Source organism: Dermacentor albipictus, chromosome 2 (genome assembly GCF_038994185.2).
Source record: "Dermacentor albipictus isolate Rhodes 1998 colony chromosome 2, USDA_Dalb.pri_finalv2, whole genome shotgun sequence".
Classification (NCBI taxonomy): Eukaryota; Metazoa; Arthropoda; class Arachnida; order Ixodida; family Ixodidae; genus Dermacentor; species Dermacentor albipictus.
In genome coordinates this window covers 137,685-165,092 of record NC_091822.1, presented here as the reverse complement: position 1 = coordinate 165,092, position 27,408 = coordinate 137,685, and the positions used below count along the sequence as shown (strand labels likewise).

Below are 27,408 nucleotides of genomic sequence, written 5' to 3'. Positions count from 1 at the left end.
TCAGTTTCCGTGAAACTTTACGCAGATGACTGTATTTTGTATGAAAAGATATCTTCTGTTGATGATCAGGTGCGTCTAAATAATGACCTGGCAAAGGTCACTGCTTGGTGCGAACAATGGCAAATGTCTATTAATTTTGAAAAAACTGTTTTTATGAGAATCACACATAAGAAAGAACCTCTTCAATTTGCATATAATGTTGACAACGTATCTCTAGCAGAGGTAAGAGAGTACAAATATTTGGGCCTATGGATAACCAATGAGCTTTCCTGGACGAAGCACACAGATACTGTTGCTGCAAATTCTTTGCGTAAACTGTTTTTCTTGAGGCGCTCACTGAAATCATCTACTTCTGGTGTTCGTTTACTGGCGTACAATTCCTACATTCGTCTGTTGTTGGAATATGCCGTAATTATTTGGGACCCATTCACTTTAACCAATATTAAAAAACTGGAACGTGTACAGCATAAGGTAGTTAGGTTTGTTTTTAATTCATACGGCCGCGCGTCAGTTGGTGAGCTCGTAAGGCGCAGTGGATTACCCCCGGTGACTGTGCGCAACCGTATCTGTCGATTAAAGTTCCTCTTCCAACTTGTAAACGGCCATTATAAGGTTAACACTTCCAAGTTCTTTACTTACTCATCAGGTTATAACACGAGACGAAGGCATGCTTTATCGATAAGCCCCATCAACGCACGGAATAACTGTTTCAAATATTCTTTTTTTCCTAGGACAATAACAGACTGGAATATTCTTAATTCTCATATTGTTACCTAGAATTCCTTATCAATGTTTGAAAAATGCTTGCAAATGTTATGAATTCGTGTGCGTTATCTGTTGTATGTTTTTTTTCTTGTATGTATTCTTCACCAATGTCCTAAAATGCCTGCATATGTGATGGATTTGTATGTGTTTACATGCTTGTACATTTCTATGTATACCCACCCTGCTATGATCTGATTTCAGATCGCAGTATCTATAAATAAATCTATAAATAAATAAATAAAAGCAATATGTACTGCTGACATTCATTGTCAGCAACGCTATCAGTGAGAACTACCAGGGGAGTGAAGTGCTTTTAGGACGATGTTAGCGATTTTACGTCCACCAAGTAATCCTCCATTTCTAAGTAAGAGTAAAGGTACCGATTGTGTAGTGACAGCGTTTATACGAATACTTCTGCGACGCATGTGACGTCATCGTAACTTGCCGCAGAAGTGTTGTTCTAAAAGCTGTCACTATATATTCGGTGCGTATACTATTACGCTAACCCTGGCTGATATAATATGTGGACTTGCTCGGCAAGGTGCGCTGGAGTGACCTTGGACAGTAAGATCTCGAATTAGCCTAGACTGGAGGGGGGAACGCGAGAAACTGGTGCATGAGAAGTCGATCAATGAGTTAGCGGTAAGAGTGAAAATAGACGAATTCCGGATCAAAACTGTTTTTATGAGAATCACACATAATAAAGAACCTCTTCAATTTGCATATAATGTTGACAACTTATCTCCATCAGAGGTAAGAGAGTACAAATATTTGGGCCTATGGATAACCACTGAGCTTTCCTGGACGAAGCACATAGATACTGTTGTTGCGAATTCTTTGCGTAAACTGTTTTTCTTGAATGACTGGTTGATCGAATTCCGGATCAAGCTACAGAACAGGTATTTGGCTTTAACTCAGGAAGAGTACATTAGTGTTGAAGCTATGAACGAAAATCTTATGGGCATCGTTAAGGAATGGAGGGAGGGGGGGGGGGGCATTAAGAGTGGGTGTTAACTTCGTTAGACAGGATGCCGGTAAGCTGTCGCAGGAGACGAAAGCTCTGATTAAGAAATGCCAATGTATGAAAGCCTCTAACCATACAGCTAGAATAGAACTGGCAGAACTTTCCAAGTTAATCAGCAAGCGTAACATAGCTGACATAATGAAGTATAATATGGATAGAATTGAGCATCCTCTCAGCAACGGAGGAAGCCTAAAAGCAGTGACGAAGAAACTAGGAATAGGCAAGAATCAGATGTATGCGTTAAAAGACAAAGCCGGAAATATCATCACTAATATGGATAAGATAGTTCAAGTCGCAGAGAAATTCTTCTTTACGAGTAGGTTGTTCTAAGCGAGAAATAAGACAATACTCGCTTATATACCCTAGGGACAACGTTGATGCTCCCTTCAAAATACTTGCCGAGGCTAATTGGCTCCGCGTCTTCGAAGTCTTCCGCGCCTATTCTTCCTAGGAAGGCGTCGTCGTCCTCGTAATCTTATGGCGGCGGGTCAATGGGGACGCGTGATAGGCAATTGGCATCAGAATGTTTTCGTCGAGACTTGTAGATCACAGGGATGATAGATTCTCGCAGTCTGGGGCTTCGCCGCGCTAGCCATCCTGATGGATATTTTCAATTTACTAGCCGACACATCGCGTGATGGCCGCTGACGCCTTTGAACGGCCTGGCATATAGGTGAAGGTGGAGTTTCGCTGTAGGCCAAATGATGGCTAGGCATTCCTATTTGGAGGTAGAATAATTGCCTTCCGTTTTTGACAGCGAACGGCTAGCGTAAGCTATCACCCATTTGAGTCCATCTTTCCTCTAATCTAGGACATCACCTGGCGTCAGTGTCGATTTTAGTATTGGTGTCCTCGTCGAACTGCACAAGCACCGGCGGCGAATGCATGCGTCGGCCTGCTTCATTTCCCTTTTGAACTCTGTGGCCATATCACGCTGTCATTCTAATAGCGCCCAGACTGTTAACACGTGACGTCTACGTCACCCCCTGTCGAAGTGTACATATATCGCTCCCTCCCATGAATAAAGCACTTTCGTTAGCGGGCCGCCTGCCTGCCTGCATAGTGGCAGCGGAGCCCTGTCGAGATGTCGACGACACCGCCCCCGCCTACGACGCTGCCAGTTCCATCGACTGTACTACCGACGCCGAAAACCCTGGATACGTCAGACGACGCCTGGCTTGGTTGGAGAACATGGAAGAGTGAGTTCGAACGGTTTGCCACTGCTACCCAATTGACTAAGCAGCCAACCGATGTGCAGGCAGCAACATTTCTCGTGAGCATAGGCGAAGAAGGCAGGAAAGCATTCAGCACTTTCAAGTTTGACGCGGACGAGGGCAGAAATGACGTCAAAGTTCTGATTAAGAAATTCGAGGACTACTATAAGCCAGCAAACAACTCAACCCTCCACGAATTTCGCTTTGGTTCAAGGGACCAGAGAGAAGGCAAACCATGTAATGATTGGTTGATCGAATTGAAACTTTTAGCCAAGAATTGTCAATTTGGACTTCTAGAAGACCGCATGCTACGCAGCCGTATCGTTCTAGGCGTCCGAGGCAAGCGTTTGCAGCAGAAAATGTTGGCGGAAAACCCTTCTTACTAAAAAACGGTAGAAATATGCCGCATTGAAGAGCAAGGAAAGCAGCACTTCCAAGAGATAAGCGCAGCAACGGGTGGAGAGCACACTACGGTAGTGAACTCGGTTGCGACAGAAAGGAAGCTCTGCAGTAGGTGTGGCTACCAGATACATCGTGGTGGAAATATTCCAGCGTGAGGAAAGAATTGCAGGAAGTGCGGTGCACAGAACCACTTTTCCCAGGTTTGCAAATCAGTCGGTGCCACGCTTAACGCCAGCCGTCAAGGAAAAGAGCTGCGGGAGGTACGGGCCGAGACAGACGATTTTCTTCTTGCGGGACTAACGATAAACTCGCTTGAAGTTGATAAATGGACAGCAGCAGTTTACATCGAAGGCCGACCTTTCACATGCAAACTGGACACAGGAGTAAACTGTTGCGTTATCTCTAAAAACGAGCTGGAATGATTACCTACTAAGCCAAAGGAAGCCTGCAAGGTGACTCTAACAGCGTTCTTTGGCCACAGGACTACGGCACAAGCAAAAATCAAGCTTCTGCTTTGTGCTAACAACAAAAAATGCGAAGAACAATTTTTCGTCGTCGAGCACGATGTTCCAGTCACGCTCAGCGGGGCAGTCGCTGAACGCCTGGGGTTTATATACCGCATACAGAAAGTCGCCAGTGAAGAACGATATCCCCCAGCCCAACCTTTCGCAGATATTTTCAGTGGGCTAGGACAACTGAAAGGCGCAGAGTACTGGATGAAGCTGAAACCCGGCAGCGCGGGAACCGTCGTGCCTGCTAGGAGGGTCCCCGTCGCCCTGCAAGACAAAGTTCTGGCAAAACTGCAGCGCATGGAGCAGCAGGGCGTCATTACTAAGGTAAATGAACCCACCGAATGGTCTAGCCACATGGTGACCGTGGTCAAAAAAGAAAGTGCGTATTTGCCTCGATCCAACCGCCCTGAACAAACAGTTGCTTCGAGAAAATTACCCCATGTCAACTTTAGAGACATAGTTCCGCGGCTGTCCGGATGCAGCATGGGGATTTTGGCAGAATAAGCTAACGGAAGAAGGCTCAAAAATTTGCACTATGAGTACGCCATACGGGCGCTATCGATTCCTCTGAATGCCCTTTGGAATATCGTCAGCCCCAGAAATTTTTCAAGCTGCAATGCATCGTTTGTTAGACGGTTTACCCGGTGTAGCAGTTGTAATTGATGATATACTAGTCTGGGGCAAGACAAAAGATGAGCATGACTGCAACCTGACACGCGTACTGACGCGCTGCCGTGAGCCCAATCTGCTACTTAACCTCAAAAAATGCACCTTCCTGCAGGCGGAGGTTCGCTACTTGGGACACATCCTCACTACGCAAGGCCTGCGCATCGACCCGGAGCGTGTTCAGGACACTCTGGAAATACCCGAGCCTAAGACAAGTAAGCAACTGCAAATTTTTCTCGGCACAATGAACAATATACAGCGTTTCATTCCCAACATGTCTGTCTTGACGGAACCGCTAAGAGAACTACTGCGAAACGATAACGCATGGGTCTGGACAGAAAAGCAACGTGCCAGTTTTGAACCACTGTACCAGGCACTGATAACGGCGCCGATTCTTTCCTACTTCGACCCGAAGAAGGCAGTCACGCTTTCTGTCGATGCTAGCCAGTCGGGCGTAGGGGCTGCTTTGATGCAAGACGGCCATCCTGTAGCCTGCTCGTCCAGATCTCTAACAGAAGCACAACAGCGTTATGCGCAGATTGAAAAAGAAACGCTTGCGATAGTACATGGGTGCACGAAGTGCATGATTATATTTTCGGCCAAGCAGACATGATCGTCGAAACGGATCACCGGCCTTTGGTACCGATCTTCAGCAAGCCCCTGCATCAGTGCCCGCTTCGTTTGCAGCGAATGCGCCTCAGCTTGCAGCGCTACGCAATAACTTTGCACTACAAACCGGGTAAAGAGCTATTCCTAGCGGGCGCGTTATCACGGTTTCCTAATAAGATGGCGACTGCAAGAAGAAACCGAGCAGTTTCAAGTGAATGTGCTTGACTGTGTTTCAGCGTCGGAACAGCGCTTGAAAACCTTGCGGGATGCTACAAACGAGGATCCGGCACTTATCATCATCCGTGAATACGCAGAGACGGCGTGGCTGAACCACAAGGATGGCGTTCCAGAGCCGGGAAGGCCATACTGGACCTACAGGGAAGAAGTTCATGCACAAGATGAACTAGTCTTCCGAAGCAACAAGGTAATTATACCGAAAGCGAAACGGGCAGAGATCATGCAGCTCCTTCACACAGCGCATGCTGGAGCAGATAAGATGAAAGCGATGGCGAGCAGTGTAATGTTTTGGTCAAATGTGTCCGCAGATATTAAACAGTTTTGCAAGACCTGCAAGGTATGCCAAATGCACCAGCCACGAAACCATAAAATGCCCCTTTTGAGCCATGATGTTCCGACCCTGCCATGGGAGTCCGTAGGCGTGGATCTGTTCCACTATGGCGGTCGGGATTTCGCCGTCATGGTTGACTTCTATTCCTTTTTCTTCGAAGTCCGAGACCTTCGCCACACTACGTCTAATGCGCTGAAGACTTGGTGTGCACAAGTTTTCTCAGTGCATGGGGGGGAAAGAAGAAGAAGCCAAGGCGAGCGGACGCGTCTTACATGCACTCCACAGTTTTTGGACTTTTTGACCCATCAGACCCTATTGGACCACCAAACTTTTGGCTGGGATCGACGCCGGAACTGAAGAGGACCACGAGGACCCCAAATTCAGACCGGTGGGTCCAATATTTCGGATTTTATAGGTCTTTGAATTTCCGCCGTGGTCGGCTGGACGGTAGGCCTAACGAGACCTAGCACGAGAGCGGGGCTCCGCGGGCTCCCCGACCTCGGCCCGAAGTAGAGACGGCCTGGAGCGAAGTCCCGAATACCCAACACCAACTTTGAGCAATCATCGACGAGAGGACCGACAGGTTTCATGGCGGAAACCCACGGAACCATGGAGGAAGGTTTTCGCGACGCCACCGAACCCGTCCTCGTGCAAGATCGAAGCGGGCCCGCGGCAGGCACCCAAGCCCCCAGAGGCAGCACCCCAACGACAGGAAGACCACAGGCAGAAAGCAATAACGGCGCGGACCCGGAATGGGAGATCGCCATGTCCAGGAGACAGAAGAGGTGCCAGCGAGACGGCAAAGGATCGAGCAGCCAAGTTTTGGCGGGAACGGCGCTAGGGAACAGAAATTCCCTAGGTGACGCAAAGACCACAGGCGACGCGCCAGCTGCGCCGAAGCGAGGAGGAGGAGATGGGGTGCCGCGGAGGAGACTGCTTCCGCTCCCCAAGGACGATTTAAAGATAGTGCTCAGGCCGAGGGGACTCGCAGTCAAGAGCTTGCACACACACCAGGTTGAGCGAGCAGTGGTCGCGGCCACCGGATCCGGATGCAAGGCGGAAGACTTGATCATCAGGCTGCGCAATGGCTCCAACATCATAATAGTAAGCACCGACAACGAAGAGGCGGCCCAACGTATACGGCGCATCACGCAGCTAACGTTCGGGAACAGCACCTACGCCATCAACGCACACGTGGCGGCGCCGGAGGGCACGTTGCGGGGGGTCATCCACGGGGTGGACGCGGGGACCTCGCCGGAAGGGCTCAAGGCGAACCTACGAACCCGAACGCAGGGAGTGAAGATACTGGCAGCCAGAATTCTAGGCCGATCGAGCACGGCTGTCATTACTTTCGAAGGCCCCATTCTCCCCAAGCAAGTTTTATACTACGGGGGAGAAATGTGGTGCTACCCCTACAGGCCGACCAGACAGATATGCTACATATGTTGCCAGCAAGGACACCGATCGGACGTTTGCCCAAACCCGAACATCAAGACCTGCAAGCAATGCGGAGAGCAAGACCCAATTACAGAGCATCAATGCACACCCAAATGCCTAGTCTGCGGGGGCGACCACAAGACGGGCACTAGGGACTGCAAACAACGACTAAAGACAGCGGAGGAGCTGCGCGGCAAATGCGCCCAAAAGGGCCAGCAATGGCGGAACAGGAGCAGGAGCCGTAGCCGAAGAAAGAGACCAAGGTGGTTCGGAGAAGAATATGACTCCCGGGACCAAAGCAGAAGCAAGTCAAGGAGCCGGAGCCGAGGAAGAAGCACGAGCCAGGACGGACGCCGGGACGAGTCCTACCCGCCACTGGGAAAGCAGAACGGGCCCGGACCAAAACAACAGCAGACGAAAGGTGGCGTTAAGGTGAGCTGGAGAGCAGGCCCTCCCAAATCACTATTTCCGCACTCGGATACCAACACTACACAGACAATGAAAAGAAACTAGAGGAGGAAAACAAGGCATTAAGAAAGGAGTTAGAGCAATGTCGCGAAGAGACTAGGCAACTTAAAAGAAAACTAGAAGAGCTCATCAAAGAGTTGCAGTGGCAGAGACAGGGGAGGAACGTGTCAAACACGTCGGCTCCATCAGTTGAGGACACGCAACAGAGAGAAGAGCAAAACTTCAGAGACGAGATCAAAGGTTTCATGATAACAGCACAGAAGCAGATGCACGAAATGTAGCAAAAGCAAGCGTTGCAGGAACAGAGCTTCCGCACCTACGTTAAAAACCAAAATACCCAAAGAACCACTAATGACGCCAGAGATAGACTCTACAATGAGAGGCGTTTCGGACCTGAAAGCCAAAGTGCAAGCAATAACAACACAACATGGCAGGACAAAACCAATAAACGTATGGCAGTGGAACTGCAGAGGGTATCGGAGGAAGCAGGGCCTCTTAGAGCAGTTTATTAACACTATAGCAGCACAACCAGACATAATCATGCTACAGGAAACCAACATAACACCCACGCTAAGGGGATACACGTGCCAAGAGAGCGGAAGGACCGCAACCCTCATTAGCAATAAGATAGTAACCATGGCAAACAAGGAGATTGAGGGGACAAAAATCAAACACGTGATCACAGAAATCATACCCAAAAAGAAATATAAAGGGAGAAGAACGTTCATAATAAACCTATATAGCCCCCCTAGACAAAAAGATGGAGATTTCGAGAAGCTGTTTGCCGAGGCAGACAAACTAGCCAGATCGAACACACTCATCATAGCAGGGGACTTTAATGCCAAAAGTCCGAACTGGGGCTACCAGAAGGCAGAACGAAAAGGACAAAAGATAAGTGACGCGGCGGAAAGGATAAGATGTGAGCTACTCACAGATGAAAACCAACCTACGCGACTAGGCAATAGCGTAAGCCCAGGTACCTGCCCAGATCTAACCTTTGTGAGAGGAGCAAGCCAGGTCGAATGGGAGAACACGCTAGAAAACCTAGGCAGCGATCACTACATCATAAGAACGTCAATAGAGGCAGGAACAATCAAGAGAAAGATAGGATTGGCCCATTTAACAGATTGGGACGCGTTCAGACAAGGAAGTCAACAACTAAAGGGAGAGATCACATCCATCAAGGAATGGTGTCGGCAGCGCAAACAAATACAGGAAACATATACGCATGAAATAGATAGGACGGAGCAAGTACCGGAGGTGGACAAACGTCTGCTTGGGCTATGGGAAGCGAGACGTGGGCTCACTAAAAGATGGAGAAGACAAAAGCTTAACAAGAAACTCAAAAAAAAAATAGCAGAAATCACAGCAAAAGCAGAGGAATATGCAACGGAACTGGCCAGGCAAAGCTGGCAACAGTTTAGCAGTTTGCTACAAGGCACGCTCAACACGGCCAAAACGTGGCGCATTCTGAAAGCATTAATGGACCCAGGGAAAACAAAGGCAGAGAGCAACAAGGCAATCCAGAAGCTGATTCACCAGTACGATGGTACCGAATAGCAGCTAATGGAGGCCTTGAAAAACAAATACTACGGACAGGAAAGACCCGAAGAATATAAAGGGGAATACCAGGGGGAAGAAACCGCAGATATGGACAGGCCAATCACACGAGAAGAAGTGAACGCAGCTCTGGGGTCCGTAACAAAAAACACAGCACCGGGAGCGGACAAAATTAACAACTCCCTCATTCGCAACCTAAGCGAGGAGGCGATAGATCAATTAACAATCTACTTAAACAAATTGTGGAACGAGGGAACGATCCCGGAGGAATGGAAACACGCCGAGGTCGTAATGATCCCGAAGCCAGGAAAGAAACTACAGATAGAAAACCTAAGACCAATCTCCCTCACCTCGTGCTTGGGAAAGTTATACGAAAGAATAATCACAAAGAGAATACAGCAACTCATGGAAGGCAAGGAACTGTATCCGCACATTATGTTTGGCTTCCGAGCAAAGCTATCAACACAGGATGTCCTCCAACAGATTAAGGAAGAGGTCCTAAGCAAAACACCCAAGACAGGAGAAAATATCATAATGGCACTAGACATCAAGGGAGCCTTCGATAATGTCAGCCACGCGGCAATAATGGAAGGGCTTCAAAACATAAATTCTGGGAAGAGGTCTCATGACTACGTGAGAGCCTTAAAAAAAGAACGGCCACAATAGGACTAGGGGATATAAGAAGCGAAACCTTTGTCACCCCAAGCAAAGGTACGCCACAGGGCTCAGTCATTTCACCCATACTGTTTAACATTGCGATGCTTGGCCTGGCCAGGGAACTAGGCGAAATCGAGGGCATACGACATGCAATGTATGCGGACGATATCACTATATGGGCCAACCAAGGAACGCTAGGACAAAAGCAAGAGAAACTGCAAGAGGCAGCAAACCGCGTAGAAAACTATGTTAAGGCAAGAGGCCTGGCTTGCTCCACAGAGAAATCGGAAATACTCAGAATTGGAAAGAACCCCACCAAGGCCGAAATCGAAATAAACTTAGAGGGCCAGCTTATAGCGGAAAAGAACATGATAAGAATTCTAGGAATGTGGCTGCAAAGCAGCGGAAAATGCAGTCACACAATTAGCTTACTCCAATAATCGACAGATCAAGTAAGCAGGATGATTACGAGAGTTTCAAATAGAAGACATGGCATGAAAGAGGCATACACGATCAAGTTGGTTAAAAGTTTAGTGGTCAGCAGAGTCACATACTCGCTACCTTACCACTTGATGAACAAGCTAGAAAGAGAACAAGCAGAAACCATGCTAAGGAAGGCGTACAAAACGGCACTGCACCTACCGAGGAATACTTCAAACGACAAGCTACTGCAGCTAGGAATACACAACACGTTCAGCGAGCTGGCAGAAGCGCAACTAAACACACAAATAGCGAGACTTTGGCAGTCGGCTACAGGAAGAATGCTCCTAAAGAGACTAGGATACGATACGAAAGGGGCAATAGATCGAGAGGCAGACATCCCAGACAACGTCAGACAAACCCTCAGAATAAGTCCAATTCCACGCAACATGGATGCGAACCTACACGCAGCCAGAAGGCAAGCAAGGGCAGATTACGTGGAAGGCCACCTGGCAACACAGGAAAACACGGTGTACACGGATGCAGGGCTATACCCGTGGGACAAGCACACTAGAACACACAGAGTAGCTACGGCTGTAGTAGACTACATGGGAGAGACAATCAGCTGCGCAACCAAAAGGAATTGCACGGTAGCGGAGGGGGAAGAGGTCGCCATAGCGCTTGCAGCGACCGAAGGCTACCGAATTAACAGATCACTTACCATATTAACCGAAACCAAAGCTACATGCAGGCATTGCATGCAGGGGAAAGTCTGTAAAGAGGCCCTGCGAATCCTCGTCGGAGCAGGAACCCTCGGAAATAATGTGAAGCGCATACTTTTCTGGATACCGGCCCATACCGGGATAGAAGGGAACGTGAGAGCAGACAGTCTAGTTCGCGAGATCACATACCGAGCTGGACAGATAGAGCCTCTCGAGAACCCTACAACGGTGGAGCCGACGTGTGCGGAAATATAAACTACTATAGAGGGCAGAGAATCAAATATCCTCCGCCACAGACACTACTTACACAACAGGAAGCAGCCGACTGGAGAAGGCTACAAACCGGAACTTTCTATAATCTACACATACTAAGTAAAATGTACCCGACACAATACAGAAACTCCTGCCCATGGTGCAGAGAAATACCAACTCTTTACCACATAACATGGGAATGTAAGCATAACTACACATTCCATAAACATAAAAACCCGAGTGCGGAGCAATGGGAGGGCCTGCTCACCAGCAGCGACCTCACCGCCCAAAGGGCAATCGTGCAGCACGCGTGCGAAGTGGCCAGGCTCAGTGGATCCCTGGAACAGGGGCACACCCGTGCTGAGAAGCCAGGCAGCAAGCGCAAGACGGCTCACCGCTAAACCCCTTCATAGAACCAATAAAGTTTCTCTCTCTCTCTCTCTCAGTGCATGGGCTGCCACAGAAGCTGTATAGTGACAATGGGCCCCCCTTCAGTAGCTCAAATTTCAAGGATTTTTTAAGAAAACTAAACATTGTGCATGTGACGTCAAGTCCATATCACCCGCGTTCTAATGGCATGACGGAAAGAGCTGTTCAGGAGGCCAAGAAGCTGCTCAAAAAGTGTTCTTTTCGCAGACCAGATTTTGAAATTTCTCTGCTTGAGTGGCGTAATACCCCCAGGGACCCGGTTTTGAAGTCTCCTGTGCAGAGGCTCATGGGGCGGCAGACCCGGACCCTCCTGCCGGTACCAACAACTCGCCTGCAGCCAGAGGCCATACCCAGCAAAGATGTCCACGACCGTCTCCAGGCGATCCGGCACAGGCAACAGATTCACTACGACCGCAGCGCCAGGAACCTTTCCCCACTTACGCCGGGACAACGCGTAACGGCGTAAGACATTCTCCAGAGAACCTGGTCTCCAGCTATTCTAAGGCTAGCCGCAACGCCAAGATCTACGATTGTGAAGACCGAAGACGGTCGTAAAATCCGTCGCACAAGAGAGCACCTGCGGGAGGAAGTACCTCAACCGGAGCCATAATCAATCTCGCAGGGTCTTCAGAAGACGAGCTCCTGCCTGGACAACAGCAGTTACGCAGGAGCACAAGATTGCGTCGGGAACCCTGTCGATACCCGTTGCCAGATGAAACTTCTAGACCTTCTCATCATTTAAGGGGAGATGTGGCCATATCACGCTGTCATTCTGATAGCGCCCAGACTGTTAACACGTGACGTTTACGTCAACCCCTTTCAAATTGTACATATATCGCTCCCTCCCATGAATAAAGCACTTTCGTTACCGGACCGCCGGCCTGCCCACAAACTCGACATCGCATTTAGTTAGGTGTGTCAGCGGCTAAGCAATGCGCGAAAAGTCCTTGACAAAGCATCTGTAGTAGGCACACATGTCATAGAATCTACGCACTGCCTTCTTGTCGATGGGCTGCGGGAGCTTTGCGATGGCAGCTGTCTTCTGTGAGTCGCGGTGGCCTCCAGATTTGCTGATGACGTGGCTCAGGAACAGGAGCTCATCGCAAGCGAAGCGGCACGTTTCTGGCTTCAGAGTGAGCCCTCATGACTTGATGGCACGGTCGCAAGCCGCCTAAGGTGATTGTTGAAATTCCCTGTGAAGACGACGACGTCATCCAAGTGAACAAGACAGGTCTGCCACTTTAATCCTGCTAATACCGTGTCCATCACGCGCTGGAGCATTGCAGGCGCCGAGCACACTCCGAATGCCATGACCTCGAACTCGTAGAGGCCATCTGGTGTGATGAAGGCGGTCTTTTCGCGATCTCTTTCATCGACTTGTATTTGCCGGTGGCCAGACTTGAGGTCCATCGACGAGAAGTACTTAGCGTTGAAGAGCCTGTCCAATGCGTCGTCTATCCGTGGGCGGGCGTATACGTCCTTCGTGATGTTGTTCAGTCGGCGATAACCGATGCAGAAGCGGAGGGCTGCGCCCCTTTTCTTCACAATGACTACAGAAAATGCCCACGGGCTTTTCGACCGCTGGATGGTGTCGTCGCGCTGCATTTCGTTGACGTGTTGCCTTACAGCTTCACGCTCTCGCGTTGAAACTCGGATAAGGGCCCTGGCGGAGTGGTCAAGCGCACTCTTTGGTCATTATGCGACGTTTTGCGACTGGTGTCTGTCGAATCTTGGATCACGTTGAAAAGCAGTCTTTGTGTCGTCGAAGCAGACTTCTGAGCAGTCGCTGCTTAATCATGGGGAGACTTAAATTTAAGTCGAAGTCTGGTTCGGTAACTATAGTCGTCGGGGTAGATGCGGCAGAATCCGAGAGGACAAAGGCATTGCCGATTTCCACAATTTTCCCGACGTACGTGATTGTCGTGCCCTTGCTGGTGTGCTTGAACTCCTGGCTGAAGTTTGTCAGCCCTACTTTCACTTTCCCTACGTGAAGGCCAGCTATCCCTTTTGGGACGCAAATTTAACGCTCTAGCAGTAGAGGTTGGTCGCCTTCGATAACGCCTTCTACGTATGCGGGTGTTTCGCGTCTGACAGAAATGACAATGCTGGAACGAGGCGCGATGTTGACTTGGTCCTCAAGTAAACTCAAGGCATGATGACTACGTGCGCTTTCCGGCGGTATCACTTGATTTTGGATAGCGTTACTGACTTTGTCTTCAGCTCGAAGATTGCGCCGTATTGGTACTGAAAGTCCATGCCAAGAATGACATCTCGTGAACACTGTTGAAGTATAACGAAGACGGCAGGGTAGGTCCGATCATGAACTGTAATTCTTCCAGCGCAGATTCCGGTCGGCATTATTAGGTGTCCTCCAGCGGGCCGTATTTGAGGGCCTTACCATGCAGTCTTAACTTTCTTCAACTTTCTTCAAATGTCTCCACTCATGACGGAGTAATCGGCTCCTGTGTCTACAAAAGCGGTAACAGCGTGGCCATCGAGAAGCACGTCGAGGTCAGTGCTTCTTTTTTGTGCGTTGCAGTTAGGTCTTTGTGTTGGGTCACGGCTGCGTCACGTTGACGTGTGGCTGGTATGTCACGTCATCAGGTCCTTGGTCGGCGCATTCCTTGCTTACAGGCTTCGTCGGGATGGCGGCGTGTCATTGTTATCTCGTCTAGATAGTGTTTTTGGCGTCTTCATCGGCGACGGAGGATTTTCGTCATTGTGAACAACAGCAACCGCGCCTCCGTCGGTTGCTGCTTTTAGTTTTCCGGATATGGTCTGATGGACCAGCCCTGGGCTGTGCCAGTGTATGGTCGGCGCTGCGGCGACAGGCAGCGGCCTGTTGACGGTGAACGCTACGGTCGTTGAGGGCTCCACTGAGTGGCGGCGAGATAGTCGGCGATATTGCGAGGGCGTTCATCTTGCTGCGGGCAAGGAGCGTTGATGGCGAACCTTCGTAGTCCCATTTCGTGGTATGCGCAGCGGCGGTAGACATGTCCGTCTTCCTCGGACGGCTGTTCTGGGCGACGGGCGGGCGAGCTGGCGGCGGTGGCGTGGACTTTGACGGTGGGCGATGCTGGCGTTGGTCATCGCTTCCGGCTGGGGTTGTGCTGATGCCGGAACTCCTGGTATATCTAGTGACCGCTGAAGCCCTTCTTTTGCTATGTCCATGACTGAGGCCACGTGGGTCTGCTACCTGGGGCAGAACTTGTGCAGCTCTTCCCGTACGACCCCTTTTATCGTCTCGCGCAGGTCATCGTCACGTAGCGCTTGAGCTTCGGCGCAGTTTGTTGACAGCGCACGGCGGTTGTACTGCCTCGTGCGCATTTCAAGCGTATTCTCGATTGTTTTGGCCTCTGAAACAAAGTCAGCGATTGTCTTTTGTGGGTTGCGTATCAATTCGGCGAATAGTTGTTCTTTGACACCCTGCATCAGGAACCGAACTTTCATTTTCTCCGAACTGTTGGCTGTTGGCTGACGGAAGAGGCGAGTCATTCCCTGCGCAAAGATTGCAATGCTCCCTTTCGGCAGCTGCATGCATCGCTCCTTGCGTAGGACGCTCGTGAAGGCCCGCAGGATGCCGTTGCGCAACAGGTCCCATGTAGTCAATGTCAATTGCCGGTTTTCAAACCACATCCTCGAGGCGTCTTCTAAGGCCAACTGCACAGCCGCAGCTTGTCGTAGGAGTTCCAGTTGTTGAAAGTTTCGTATGTTTCCAGCCAGTTTTCTGGGTCCGCAAACAATGATCCGCTGAAGGTCGGCGGCTCCCTCGGCTGTTGCAGAACGATGGGGTGATGCTGCGGCTGCCATTGGGGCTGTCTTGGCCACGATCTTCTTGGTCATCTCAAGTAGAAGCCCATTCTCCGGGTGCAGCTGTAGTAGCCGGCGCCTTTCTCGATGGCCCAGGACGACGTTGGTGTTCTCTTTACGGTCCGGGTTTGGATCACGGTTATGGATGACGCCGAGAACCATTCAAAGCGAAATAACCTAATTTTCTACGGCATCCCCGACCGCTCCTCCTCGGAAACATTTGCAAAGACAGAGCAGTTTGTCACAAACCTTTGCCGCGATAACTTACAGTTAACCTTGGCACCAAAAGATATAAAGCGCGCACATCGCCTCGGCCGTCCCTCCCGCTGTCCAGCTGTAGGCTCATAATAGTGAAGCTTGCATTACACAAGACCAAAACTGCAGTACTGTCAAATGGCCGGATGCTTAAAGGGGCAAGTTATGGTATAGAGTATTTCTCCTGCCCAGTGCAAAATGCCCATAAAGAACTGATTGCTTTTGCGAAAAGCAAGAACACGCCATTTGCCGTCCGCTTCAAAGCGCTGCATATGTACCAAAACCGGTACATCTTTGACGACAGTACAAAGAGCTTCGAAGAATTATCGTAGCAGCCGAAGCGCCTAAAAAAAGGAAACAAAAGAACCGAGCATATGCTGTCCCTAGCGATGCTCTTTCACTCTCTGCAATTTACAATAATATCCGCAGTTTTCTTTAAAAACGTGAACGTATGTATGCATTGCATTGCACGTATGCATTGTATTGTCCACTTGGAGTAATCTACTAATGCTTACCGAAATGTGGCTCACTGACGACGTGAGCGATACTGAAGTGCTATCGGACTTACCCAACGTTTGTGTGCACCGCAATGAACGTGCATCTACGCGCAGTGGCGGTGTACTGATTGCATTCCACGAACTATTGTCTTGTGCAGTCATCAATATTCAGTCATAGCTGGAAGTATTAGGGGTGACTATCGAATCACGCACACAGACCGCACTACTAGACGTATGTTACCGACCTCCCCACGCCACTCTTAAATTTCGCAGCCAGCTTAACCAAACTTTGTGTCAGCTTATTTCTGCTCACTCAAATGCACATTAGCTTCCCGCAAATGGACCAGCGCACTGAAAATTTGTCTTCATCGACAGGTCTAACTGAAGCCAGCAACATTCTCGATATCTGCCTCAATTTTCAAATGACCCAGCTAGTTTCTGAAGCAACACGGGTTTCACAGGATACATCAGGTATAATATTAACCAACAACCCCGAAAGCCTTTCATACACCTATTACCTCAACGAAATCAGCGACCACAAAGTAATTCATGCCGGTTTTTCTTTTTGACCAACAAAGTGCGAAATGTACAAGAAAACGATACAGCTATACGACAGAGGTGATTATGAAGCGACAAATGAGGGCCTTTGCACATTTTATCCCACATTTCAGACAACCTTCAACTACCATAATGTTTATGCCGATAGGACACGCTTTAAAAAAAGCTGAAGGAATTAACCGATAAATTTGTACGTAAACTAAGTTTCACAGCGAGTCGTCCCAAACCATGCTTTACGATAACATTAAAAAGACTTGAAAATAAAAAGGAACGCCTATTCCGGGTTGCAAAACTCAGAGAACAACCAAATGCATGGGAGAAATATTATGAAGCAGATACAAACTACCTTACTATTCTACATCAAGCAAATCACTCTTTTTTTTCACTTAGAAGTGCGCAAGCTACTAAAAACTAATCCCAATCAGTTTTGGAAAGCAATTGAACGACGACGAACCACGAGAATTCGTAATCACCAGTGATCTGAATGAAAGCATTACGGACATGGATTGCGCCAACTTGTTCAACACCACGTTCGCTACAGTCTTTCCTGATGAAGTGACCGCACCCACCTGTTTACCTTTGACTTTCATTGTGACACGCCAGCGATCAATTTCTGTGAAAATCGAATTTTATCCATAATAGAAAATATTAAATTCTCATCTTCAGCTGGAATGGACTAAATTAATACCAAAATCTTGAAAAACACCAAACACAACGTCTCACTTTTTCTCACCCTAATTTTTTCACAGTCACTTTTTTCTGGTGTCATTCCAGACGACTGGGGGACAGGGAAAGTCATTTCGGTTTTCAAGGAAGGTAGCAGAAATTCCCCACTTATTTACCGCCCTCTCTCTCTAAGAAGCGTCCCCTGTGAAATCATGGAGCATGTGATCGGCTCCCACATGATAAATTTTCTTCACAGTAATCACGTTTTCCATCATTCGCAACCTGCCTACCGCATGGGGTTGTCATGTGAAACACAGCTTGCAGTTTTTCTACATGACATCCATAATAATCTGGATGGTAACGTACAGATGACGCGATCTTTCTTCATTATGCTAAAGCGTTTGACAAAGTGCCTCACCAACGATTACATGCGAAACTCTTCCAGCTAAATTTACATCCTACTGTTTTAACATGCATTACATAATTTCTTACTCATCGATCACAATATGTTTTAAATAACCATCTATCCGCTCCGGTTCCAGTAACGTCAGGCGTCCCCCATGGATCGGTTCTTGGCATGCTCCTATTCTTAATCTATATCAACGACTTACCTTTGCATGTATCCTGTAATCTGCGCATTTTCAGGGATGGCTGTGTTATCTACCACACCGTACTTAACGCTTCGGATCAGATAACCCCACAATGTGACCTTGCTAATATTTCAGAATGGTATACCGCTTGATTAATGACACCAAGCGTCAACAAGTGCTCAATCATGTCGTTCACCCGCAGCCATATACCTCGCACGTTTGCGTACACAATTACTTGGCTCTAGAATCAATTGACACTTATAAATACCTTGATGTCACTGTTTCAGATGACCTCAACATGTGTACACATGTGTATACCATCATTTCAGCTTCTAACAAAACTTTAGGTTTCGTAAAACGTCATTTGCGGAAAGCCCGCAATCACGTAAAATTACTTGCCTAAACATCACTTGCACGACTGAAACTACAATACGCCTTAGCAGACTGGAATCCGCATCAAGCATATCTCTTCGACGCCCTTGAAATGGTACAAAACCGTGCCGCCCAATTCATACATTCGTCATATTCATGTGACATCAGCGTCACGTCACTGAAATCAATATCTGGGCTTACGAATCTCGTTTTACATTGGCACATCGCTTCCCTTTGTCTTTACCACAAATTTTTTTCAGTCATACCCTTCATCAAGCACCCTATATCACGCCCGCAGCGCGCAAATCATACCGGACCAGCCACTCGCAGCAGGTTTCTCGACGTTCACGAACATCAACATTTTAGCCTCGTTTTTTTCTTCGCATGGCGGCAGACTGGAACGGCCGGCCTCCTGCCATTGTCGACTAATCTGCCCATCCGTATTTTTACGACAGGTAACTGACCATCTCCAACTACGCTGTGTATGATTTTTCCTCATATTTGCTGTTTGTATTTACATGCGTGTAAGTATGTCTACATATATAGGTGGTGATATGTGTGTATACATGTGTGAATATACTTGAATATGTATACTGTGAATATGTATATATATGCGCGCCTAAACTTGAACGTTACTTGAACGAGTGTAAATTCGAATCATGTACCCACCCCTTATGTAATACCCCTGAAATCGGGGGTCTTTCAAGAAAATGATCTGAACTTAACTGAATTTGGGGGCGCCTGGTACATGAACGAAAAGCACCTACACCAGATGCCGCATGGTAGTGACGGTGAAGAAAGCAGCGAAACTGCGAGTAACGAAACAAGCGTTTTATTGGGCGAACCTGTGCTCTCAAAAGCAAATTACACTCCAAGGGCAGAAATAGTGGCAAACACAGTCGGCGATCGTCAAAAACCTCATCTGCCTGTCATGCACGTCGACTTTTATGCAAGAGTCATCGAACGTTCCAAAGTAATCAGTGGTGACCGCTTGCCTTCCCGAAAGTTCGACACAAGCGGCGTCGCACATGCATTAAGATTACACAAGCTTCGGTGTCTACAGAACCATCGATAACATTCGAGAAACTTCCGATACATGTGGGCGCGTCCCGCGCAGAGCAATAACATTCGTTAGACCGTGAAAAGCGCTCACCCGTAAAAGATAAACAAGTCGACGTGTCAATATCATATAACACATATCACTAAACGACCGAAGTATTTAAAATACCACTAAACATCACTATCATATACTATCACGAAATGACGTATATTACTTGACGACCAAGCTATTTAATTCATTACCTGCAATAAATAGCTTGTCCAGGGCCCCGTCAAGCAGCTTGACGGGGCCCCGGACCCCGTCAAGCTGCTTCAAGGCAGCTTTTTGTCCCCGGCCTTTTTCTCTTGGAGAAATAAATGAATCTTCAATCTTCAAAAAAAAATTGAATATTACGTTTAATAGTAGTATACCCTTCGTCAGAAAGTCCAAAGGAGCGCTTTTTCTAAAAAGCTTTCGTGCAGTTGTTACACTTTCATGCGTGCATAATATCTTTAATTTGGGTTTGCTATGGTCTTTATATTTATGTCATTTCTCTGCCACCGGACGGATGCGTATTTTTGGGCTAAGCACATGCAATTTACTTAATACCGTTACTCCATCTACAAAAGCGGTGTTTGTGCATTAGAAATTTTTTCGCCAGCGCATCATTCGAGTAGTACTCTGTTTGAGGGACTACATGCGCTTTCGTTTACTACTTTAGGTAATTACTAAAACTTATATCCTTAATAAAATTATTAAAGAATACTAAATAATTAAAAGAAATATCTCACCTTGGGACAATTGCTCACATTATTAAGCTCATGCTAACAACCGGTGTTTTCCCACAAACTTAAAATTGCACGAGTAAGAGCTATATTTAAAGGAGGTGATAGAAATAATTTATCGAATTACCGACAGATATCGGTGGTCCCCATTTTGTCCAAAATCTTTGAAAGTGTGATCAACCAAAGGCTGATTTATTATTTTTTGGCAAAAACGAAATCTAGTGTAGTAGCCAAAATGGATTTTTTAAAAAATAGATAAACTGTAGAAGCGTTGTGCTGTATTAAAGATAGCATAATTACAAACATTGACACTAAAAAGTTAACACTTGGTTTATTTCTCGACTTAAAGAAAGCATTTGCCAATGCGGGGGCCTGCGGCTTCGTCAAGCTGTCCATGTGGCAGCTTTTTCTGCATGCTCCTCGCGTCATGTACTGATGCAAATAAACATCATTGTCATTGTCATTTGACTCAATAAAATACGATATCCTACTGCACAAACTGTCTAGATATGGCGTGCGGGAAGTTGTACTAGAGCTCGTTAAAAACTACTTGAGTGAGCGCTATCAAATCGTGGAAATAAAAGACACCACACTATCACAGCTAAAGTTAACACAAGGAGTTCCACAGGGGTCAAAATTACGTCCGTTTTTATTTCTTGTTTACATTAATGACATTGTAACTATACCCAACTCTCCTGAGCTTATTATGCATGCCGATGATACTAATATCTTTTTAAGTCCACAGATCTAACAGATTTCGAAAGAAGGGTCTACACCTACCTTGCGTTCCTCGCGGCCTGGCGCCGGGAAAATAGGCTGCAGCTTAACACAGCGAGAACAAAGTACCTATTAATTCGTGCACTTAACAAACCACTAAGTAGGGATATAGTTTTAACCAGGGTTAAGGAGCAAAATTTCTTGGTGTTTGGTTCCAAGAGCACCTTTCATGGAATGTACACATTATTAATTTAGCTACCGAACTCTCCCGATCTGTTTGATGCTTGTATCAAATTTCACACCTAATATCTATCTGGCTGAAACAAAACTTACATACTTGACTGTTCTACTCCATATTATCGTATGGCATATTGGTATGGGGTACCACAACAAAAACTAACTACAACAGGCTCATTTTTCTACAAAAGAAAATATTGCACATATATGAAAAATATCAGGGACCATGTCATAAAGTAAGCACATTACCATTATTTTTTAAATACCGTATGCATAAAGCTAATGAAGTTTATGACGTTAAACTACTACAGTTTATATATAAAAATGCACTATATATACACGAAAACATTAATGAAGTGCCTTACGATATGAGGTCAAAAAGAAAACGGGCCCTAAATACAAGGGCGAAATATGGTAAACAAACAACCAGGTACCAAGTACTAACAATCCTAAATAAGCTAGAAGATAACATTTATTTCAGTATGACAAGAAACGCCTGCAAAAACCGTGTGAAGGAATTGCTACTAACACAGTGTTTGAGAGAGTGATTGTTGCAACATAAATATATTATAACCCGCTTTTTTCCTTTTTTTCTCTTTTACGTTGATACATTCATGTTCATGGATATATGCAGCACATAAGTGTAGTATGGTAATCTACGTGTATAACCTGTACTTTATTGCTTGTGGACCGGGAGAGGAAAGGGGAAGAGGGGGTAAAAGGGGAACATTTTATTATTTCACCGTCCATAATAGTAAACAAACTGTAACCCAATAACTTTGTCAATCTGTTCTCAGTTTTTGGAAACTCATGTACAGTGTGTTAAAATATGTAACTTAAAACTTTTTGTAATATGTAACGTTGTGTGTATCCGCTCACTGCCAATTAACTACCACTAAATAATGCATAAAAAAGCGTATAATGTCACGTGGTGGTGACGCTTAAGAACACAGTAGCAATACTGTAACGACAAAATTACGTTTCATTGGGCGAACCTGTGCCCACGAGACAGGCTACAGTTACAGCACAATGATAGCGGCGAACACGGTCCGCCATCATCGGAAATCTTATCAGCGGGTCAAGCGCGTCGGCTTTTATAGATCAGTAGTCGAATGTTCCAGATTAACCGCTGGGACCCGCGTGTCTTCCACAAAGTTCTACACTATTCTCGTCGCGCATACATGCAATCAGATCACACGTTGCGGTGAAAGACCGTGGACCGAAACATCGATAACAACCCAGAAACTTCTTTTACATGCAGGCGCGTCCTGAGCTATGCGATAACATTTGTTAGGCGGCGAAACGTGGTCGCCCGATAAAGATAAGTACACGTGTCATTACCCCCCTCTTAAAAAGCATCGACCCGATGCTGCAAACAAACGAAAGTAATAAACAAAAGCACTCGTAACAAAAAAAACATAAGGAAGTTCGTCAGCGTCCCTAAAAGGGTTTAAGGCGCACCACGTGGACCACTTCAGATTGTGCGCGGCGCCGCTGTGAATGCGAAATGCCGTCTGGCACGACCTCATAGTCCAGAGCGCCAATACGTCGGATGACATTATAGGGTCCGAAATAGCGTCGGCGTATTTTCTCACTGAGTCCTCGCCGGCGTATCGGAGGCCATTCCCAAACACGGTCGCCGGGCTGGTACTCGACGTAGCGTCGTCGGAGGTTGTAGTGTCGGCTGTCGGTCCTCTGCTGATTCTTGATCCGCAGGCGGGCGAGCTGTCGGGCTTCTTCGGCGCGCTAGAGATAGGCAGCGACGTCAAGGGTTTCCTCGTCAGTGGCTTATGGCAGCATGGCGTCGAGCGTCGTCGTCCGGTTCTTGCCGTAAACCAGCTTAAATGGCGTGATCTGTGTTGTTTCTTGCACCGCCGTGCTGTAAGCGAATGTTACGTACCGCAGGACTGCGTCCCCCGTCTTCTCCTCGACGTCGACGTACATTGCTAGCATGCCGGCGAGGGTCTTGTTCAGGCGCTCCGTGAGACCATTCGTCTGTGGATGGTAGGCAGTTGTCCTCCTGTGACTTGTCTGGCTGTATTGCAGAATGGCGTGCGTGAGCTCTGCTGCAAAATCCGTTCCTCTATCGCTGATGAGCACTTCTGGAGCACCATGTCGCAGCAGGATGTTCTCGACGAAACATTTCGCCACTTCAGCTGCGCTGCCTTTCGGTAGAGCTTTAGTTTCAGCGAAGCGGGTGAGATAGTCCGTCGCCATGACGATCCACTTATTTGCGGATGTTGACGTCGGAAACGGTCCCAACAATTCCATCCCGATCTGCTGAAACGGTCGGTGAGGAAGCTTGATCGGCTGTAGTAATCCCGCTGGCCTTGTCGGTGGTATCTTGCGTCGCTGAGAGTCTCGGCATGTCCTGACGTAACGGGCGACATCGGCGGTTAGGTGCGGCCAGTAATACCTTTCTTCTATCCTCGATAGCGTACGGGAGAAACCGAGGTGCCCAGTGGTCGGATCGTCATATGTATGGCGTGCAGTACTTCAGGACGCAGTGCCGACGGAACAACAAGAAGGTAGTTGGCGCGCACTGGTGAGTTCTTCGCGAGTAGGTTGTTTTGAAGCGTGAACGAAGACAATCAACGCTTACATGCCCTAGGGACAACGTCGGTGTGCCCTTCGAAATACTCGACTAGGGCTTTTAGCTCCCGGTGCCCTCGTTGTTGTTCGACGAAGTCTTCCGCGCTTATTATTCCAAGGAAGGCGTCGTCATCCTCGTCATCTTGCGGCGGCGGGTCAATGGGGGTGCGTGATAGGCAATCGGCATCTGAGTGTTTTCGTCCGGACTTGTAGGTGACAGTGATGTCATATTCTTGTAGTCTGAGGCTCCACCGGGCCAGCCATCCTGAAGGGTCCTTTAAGTTAGCTAGCCAACTCAACGCGTGATGGTCGCTGACCACTTTGAATCACCTGCCATATAGGTAAGGGCGAAATTTCGCTGTACCCCAAACGATGGCGAGGCATTCCTTTTCCGTCGTAGAAGAATTGCCTTCCGCTTTTGGCAACGACCGGGTAGCGTAAGCTATCACGTGCTCATGTCCATCTTTTCTCTGGACTAGGACGGCGCCGAGGCCTAGGCTACTGGGCGTCAGTGTGGATTTCGGTGCTGACCGAAATAACAATGCTGCAGCGAAGCGGGATGCTCACTTGATCTTCGAACACACTCAAGGCATGGTGGCTACGAAGGCTGTCCGGCGGTATCGCTTTATCTTCCGACTACGCTGTTGACTTCGACTTCAGGTCGATGATTGCGCCGTGTTGGTTCAGGAAGTCCATAACGAGAATGACGTCTCGTGAACACTGCTGGAGGATAACGAAGGTGGCAGGGTAATGACACGTGTACTTATCTTTATCGGGCGACCACGTTTCGCCGCCTAACAAATGTTATCGCACAGCGCAGGACACGCCTGCATGTAAAAAAGTTTCTGGAATGTTATCGATGGTTCCATCCACGGTCTTTCACCGCAACTTGTGTAATCTGATTGCATGTATGCGCGACGCGAGTAGTGTAGAGCTTTCTGGAAGGCACACAGGTCCCAGCGGTTAATCTGGAACATTCGACGACTGATCTATAAAAGCCGACGCGCTTGACCCGGGGATCTGATTTTCGACGATCGCCGACCGTGTTCGCGGCTATCATTGTGCTATAAGTGTAGCCTGTCTTGTGGCTACAGGTTCGCACAATAAAAGTTAGTTTTGTCATTCACAGTATTGCTACTGTGTTCTTCAGCGTCACCACCACATGACATCTGGGGGAGGTGCTTTTTTTTCACAAGCAGTGATCCAAGCCCGGACGGCAAGGAGAACACCAACGTAATCCCGGACCATCGAGCAAGCCACCGTGTTCTACAGCTGCCCCCGGAGCACAGACTTCTACCTGTGAATACCAAGAAGATTGTCGCCAAGGCAACCCCAATGGCAGCCCCAGCATCCTCCATTGTGCTGCAGCAGCCCAGGGTACCACCGACGTTCCGCGGTTCCACATTTGAGGACCCGGAAAGCTGGCTGGAAACATATGAGAGGGTCGGTACGCTTAACAGCTGGGCAAGCGACGACAAGCTGCGACAGGTCTATTTCGCATTGGAGGATGCCACCAGGACGTCGTTCGAGAATCGGGCACCCACCTTGACGACCTGGGACCTGTTCCGAAGCGGCTTCCTGCAAACATTTACAAGCATCGTGCGAAAAGAGCGAGCCCAAGTTCTACTGGAGACCAGAGGGCCGCTGCCGAATGAAACGATCGCGATCTTCACTGAGGAAATCAGCCGTCTGTTAAGCCATGCCGACCCGGAAATGTACGAGAAGAAGAAATTCCGCCTACTGATGCGTGGTTTAAAGGAGGAATTTTCGCCGGAATGATAAGAAGCCACCGAAGACCATCGACGAGTTTCTTCGTGAGGCGACGAGCATCGAGAAGACAGTGGAATTGCGGAACCGGCAATTCGACCTCCACACCAAGCCAACAAGCTACGCCGGAATTCAATCAATGGCCACCGACGACCTGCACGAGACCATCAGGGCAGTCGTACGAGAGGAGCTTAAAAGAATCTTCATTTCGTCGCAACCTCAAGTGGCCTCAATCACTGAAATTGTCAAAGAAGAAGTCGAGCGATCTCTCGAAGGTTCCCGAGGTACAACCACAATCATCGCAGCCCCAACCAGAAGCGATGACCTATGCCGCCGTCGCCCGCCGTCAGTGTCCCCCTCCACGACCGTGCCAGGGTAACGCCGCCATTCCGTCGACCACCACCGCCGCCGCCAGCACGCCCACCCGTCGCCCAGCGCAGCTACCCGAGGAAGACAGACGTTTGGCGCGCTCCTGACCACCGCCCGCTCTGCTACCACCGCGGAGAAGCCGGTCACGTCTACCGACGATGCCCATACCGGGAGATGCGACTGCGAGGTTTCGCCGTGAGCGCTCCGCGCCCGCAGCAAGGCGAACGCCCTCCCGATATCGCAGACTACTTCACCGCCACTCAGTGAGCTCTCGATGACCGTCGCGTTCGCGATCACCAGGCCGCTACCTGTCGCCGCAGCGCCGACCATACACTGGCTCAGCCCGGGGCCGGTCAGCGATCCCGTATCCGGAAAACTAAAAGCAGCAACCGATGGAGGTGCGGTTGCTGTTCGTCGAACTAACGAAGATCCTCCACCGCCGCCGAAGACACCGAAGAAACTACCTCGATGCCATAACGACATGCCGCCGTCCCGGCGAAGTCTGGAAGCAAAGCCTACGACGACGAAAGAGGACCTGACGACGCGACGTTCCAGCTTCAGTTCAACACGACGCAGCCGTGATCCGACGCTGACGCCTAACTGCAACGCCAGGCAAAGAACCACCGACCTCGACGTGCTTCTCGACGGCCACACAGTTACCACCTTAGTGGACACAGGGGCCGATTACTCTGTAATGAGTGGACACATCGCCGCCCTGTTGAAGAAAGTTAAAAGTGCATGGGAAGGCCTTCAAATTAGAACGGCTGGAGGACATCTCATCACGCCGACTGGAATCTCCACGGCAAGAATAACCATTTATGACAGGACTTACCCTGCCACCTTCGTTATCCTCCAACAGTGTTCACGAGCCGTCACTCTCGGTATGGACTTCCTGAACCAACACGGCGCAATCATCGATCTGAAGTCGAAGTCAATAACACTGTCGGAAGATAAAGCGATACTACCGGAGAGCCCTCGTAGTCACCACGCCTTGAGCGTGCTCGAAGATCAAGTGAGCATCCCGCCTCGCTTCAGCATTGTTATTTCGGTCGGCACCGAAACACCCACTAACGTAGAAGTCGTCATCGAAGGCGACCAACGTCTACTGCTAGACCGTGAAATTAGCGTCGCAAGAGGGATCGCTCGAGTGCATGGAGGGAAAAATGAAGTGTTGCTGGCAAACTTCAGGCAGGAGTTTAAGCACATCAACAAGGGCACGACGATCACGTACATCGAGGCAATTCTAGAAACCAGTAATGCGTTTGTCCTCTCGGATTCTGCCGCATCTTCCCCGACGACGATGGTTCCCGAAACAGACTACGATATTAATCCAAGTCTCCCCGTGATTAAGCAACAGCAGCTCAGAAGTCTGCTCCGACGATACAAAGGCTGCTTTTCGACGTCATTTAGGATTCGACAAACACCAGTCGCCAAGCATCGCATAATCAC

General features: G+C 48.4%; 2 protein-coding genes across 3 annotated transcripts in view; one reads left to right on the top strand and one right to left on the bottom strand.

The window, feature by feature from the left end:
- LOC139055837 (uncharacterized) overlaps nt 1-27,408 on the bottom strand; it is a 95,820-nt gene that overhangs the window by 42,476 nt on the left and 25,936 nt on the right. The window lies entirely within an intron of this gene.
- On the top strand, nt 2,838-12,483 carry LOC139055836 (uncharacterized). Of its 2 annotated transcripts, XM_070533383.1 has the most exons (4): nt 2,838-4,241; nt 4,699-4,798; nt 5,507-5,616; nt 11,974-12,483. In XM_070533383.1, exons 1-4 carry the CDS (start codon nt 4,122-4,124, stop codon nt 12,169-12,171), a joined length of 528 nt encoding a protein of 175 aa, XP_070389484.1. In that variant the 5' UTR covers nt 2,838-4,121; the 3' UTR covers nt 12,172-12,483. The 2 variants fall into 2 exon arrangements, 1 of the variants encoding a protein (XP_070389484.1); XR_011511922.1 differs by lacking the exon at nt 11,974-12,483 and having other exon boundaries at nt 2,838-2,988; nt 5,507-5,593.

Coding starts and splice junctions, on each gene's coding strand:
- LOC139055836 (XM_070533383.1), top strand. CDS start 4,122: ATGAAGCTGAAACCCGGCAGCGCGGGAACCGTCGTGCCTGCTAGGAGG. Junction 4,242..4,698: donor AGCAGGGCGTCATTACTAAG/GTAAATGAACCC, acceptor ACCTTCCTGCAG/GCGGAGGTTCGCTACTTGGG. Junction 4,799..5,506: donor AATACCCGAGCCTAAGACAA/GTAAGCAACTGC, acceptor GTGAATACGCAG/AGACGGCGTGGCTGAACCAC.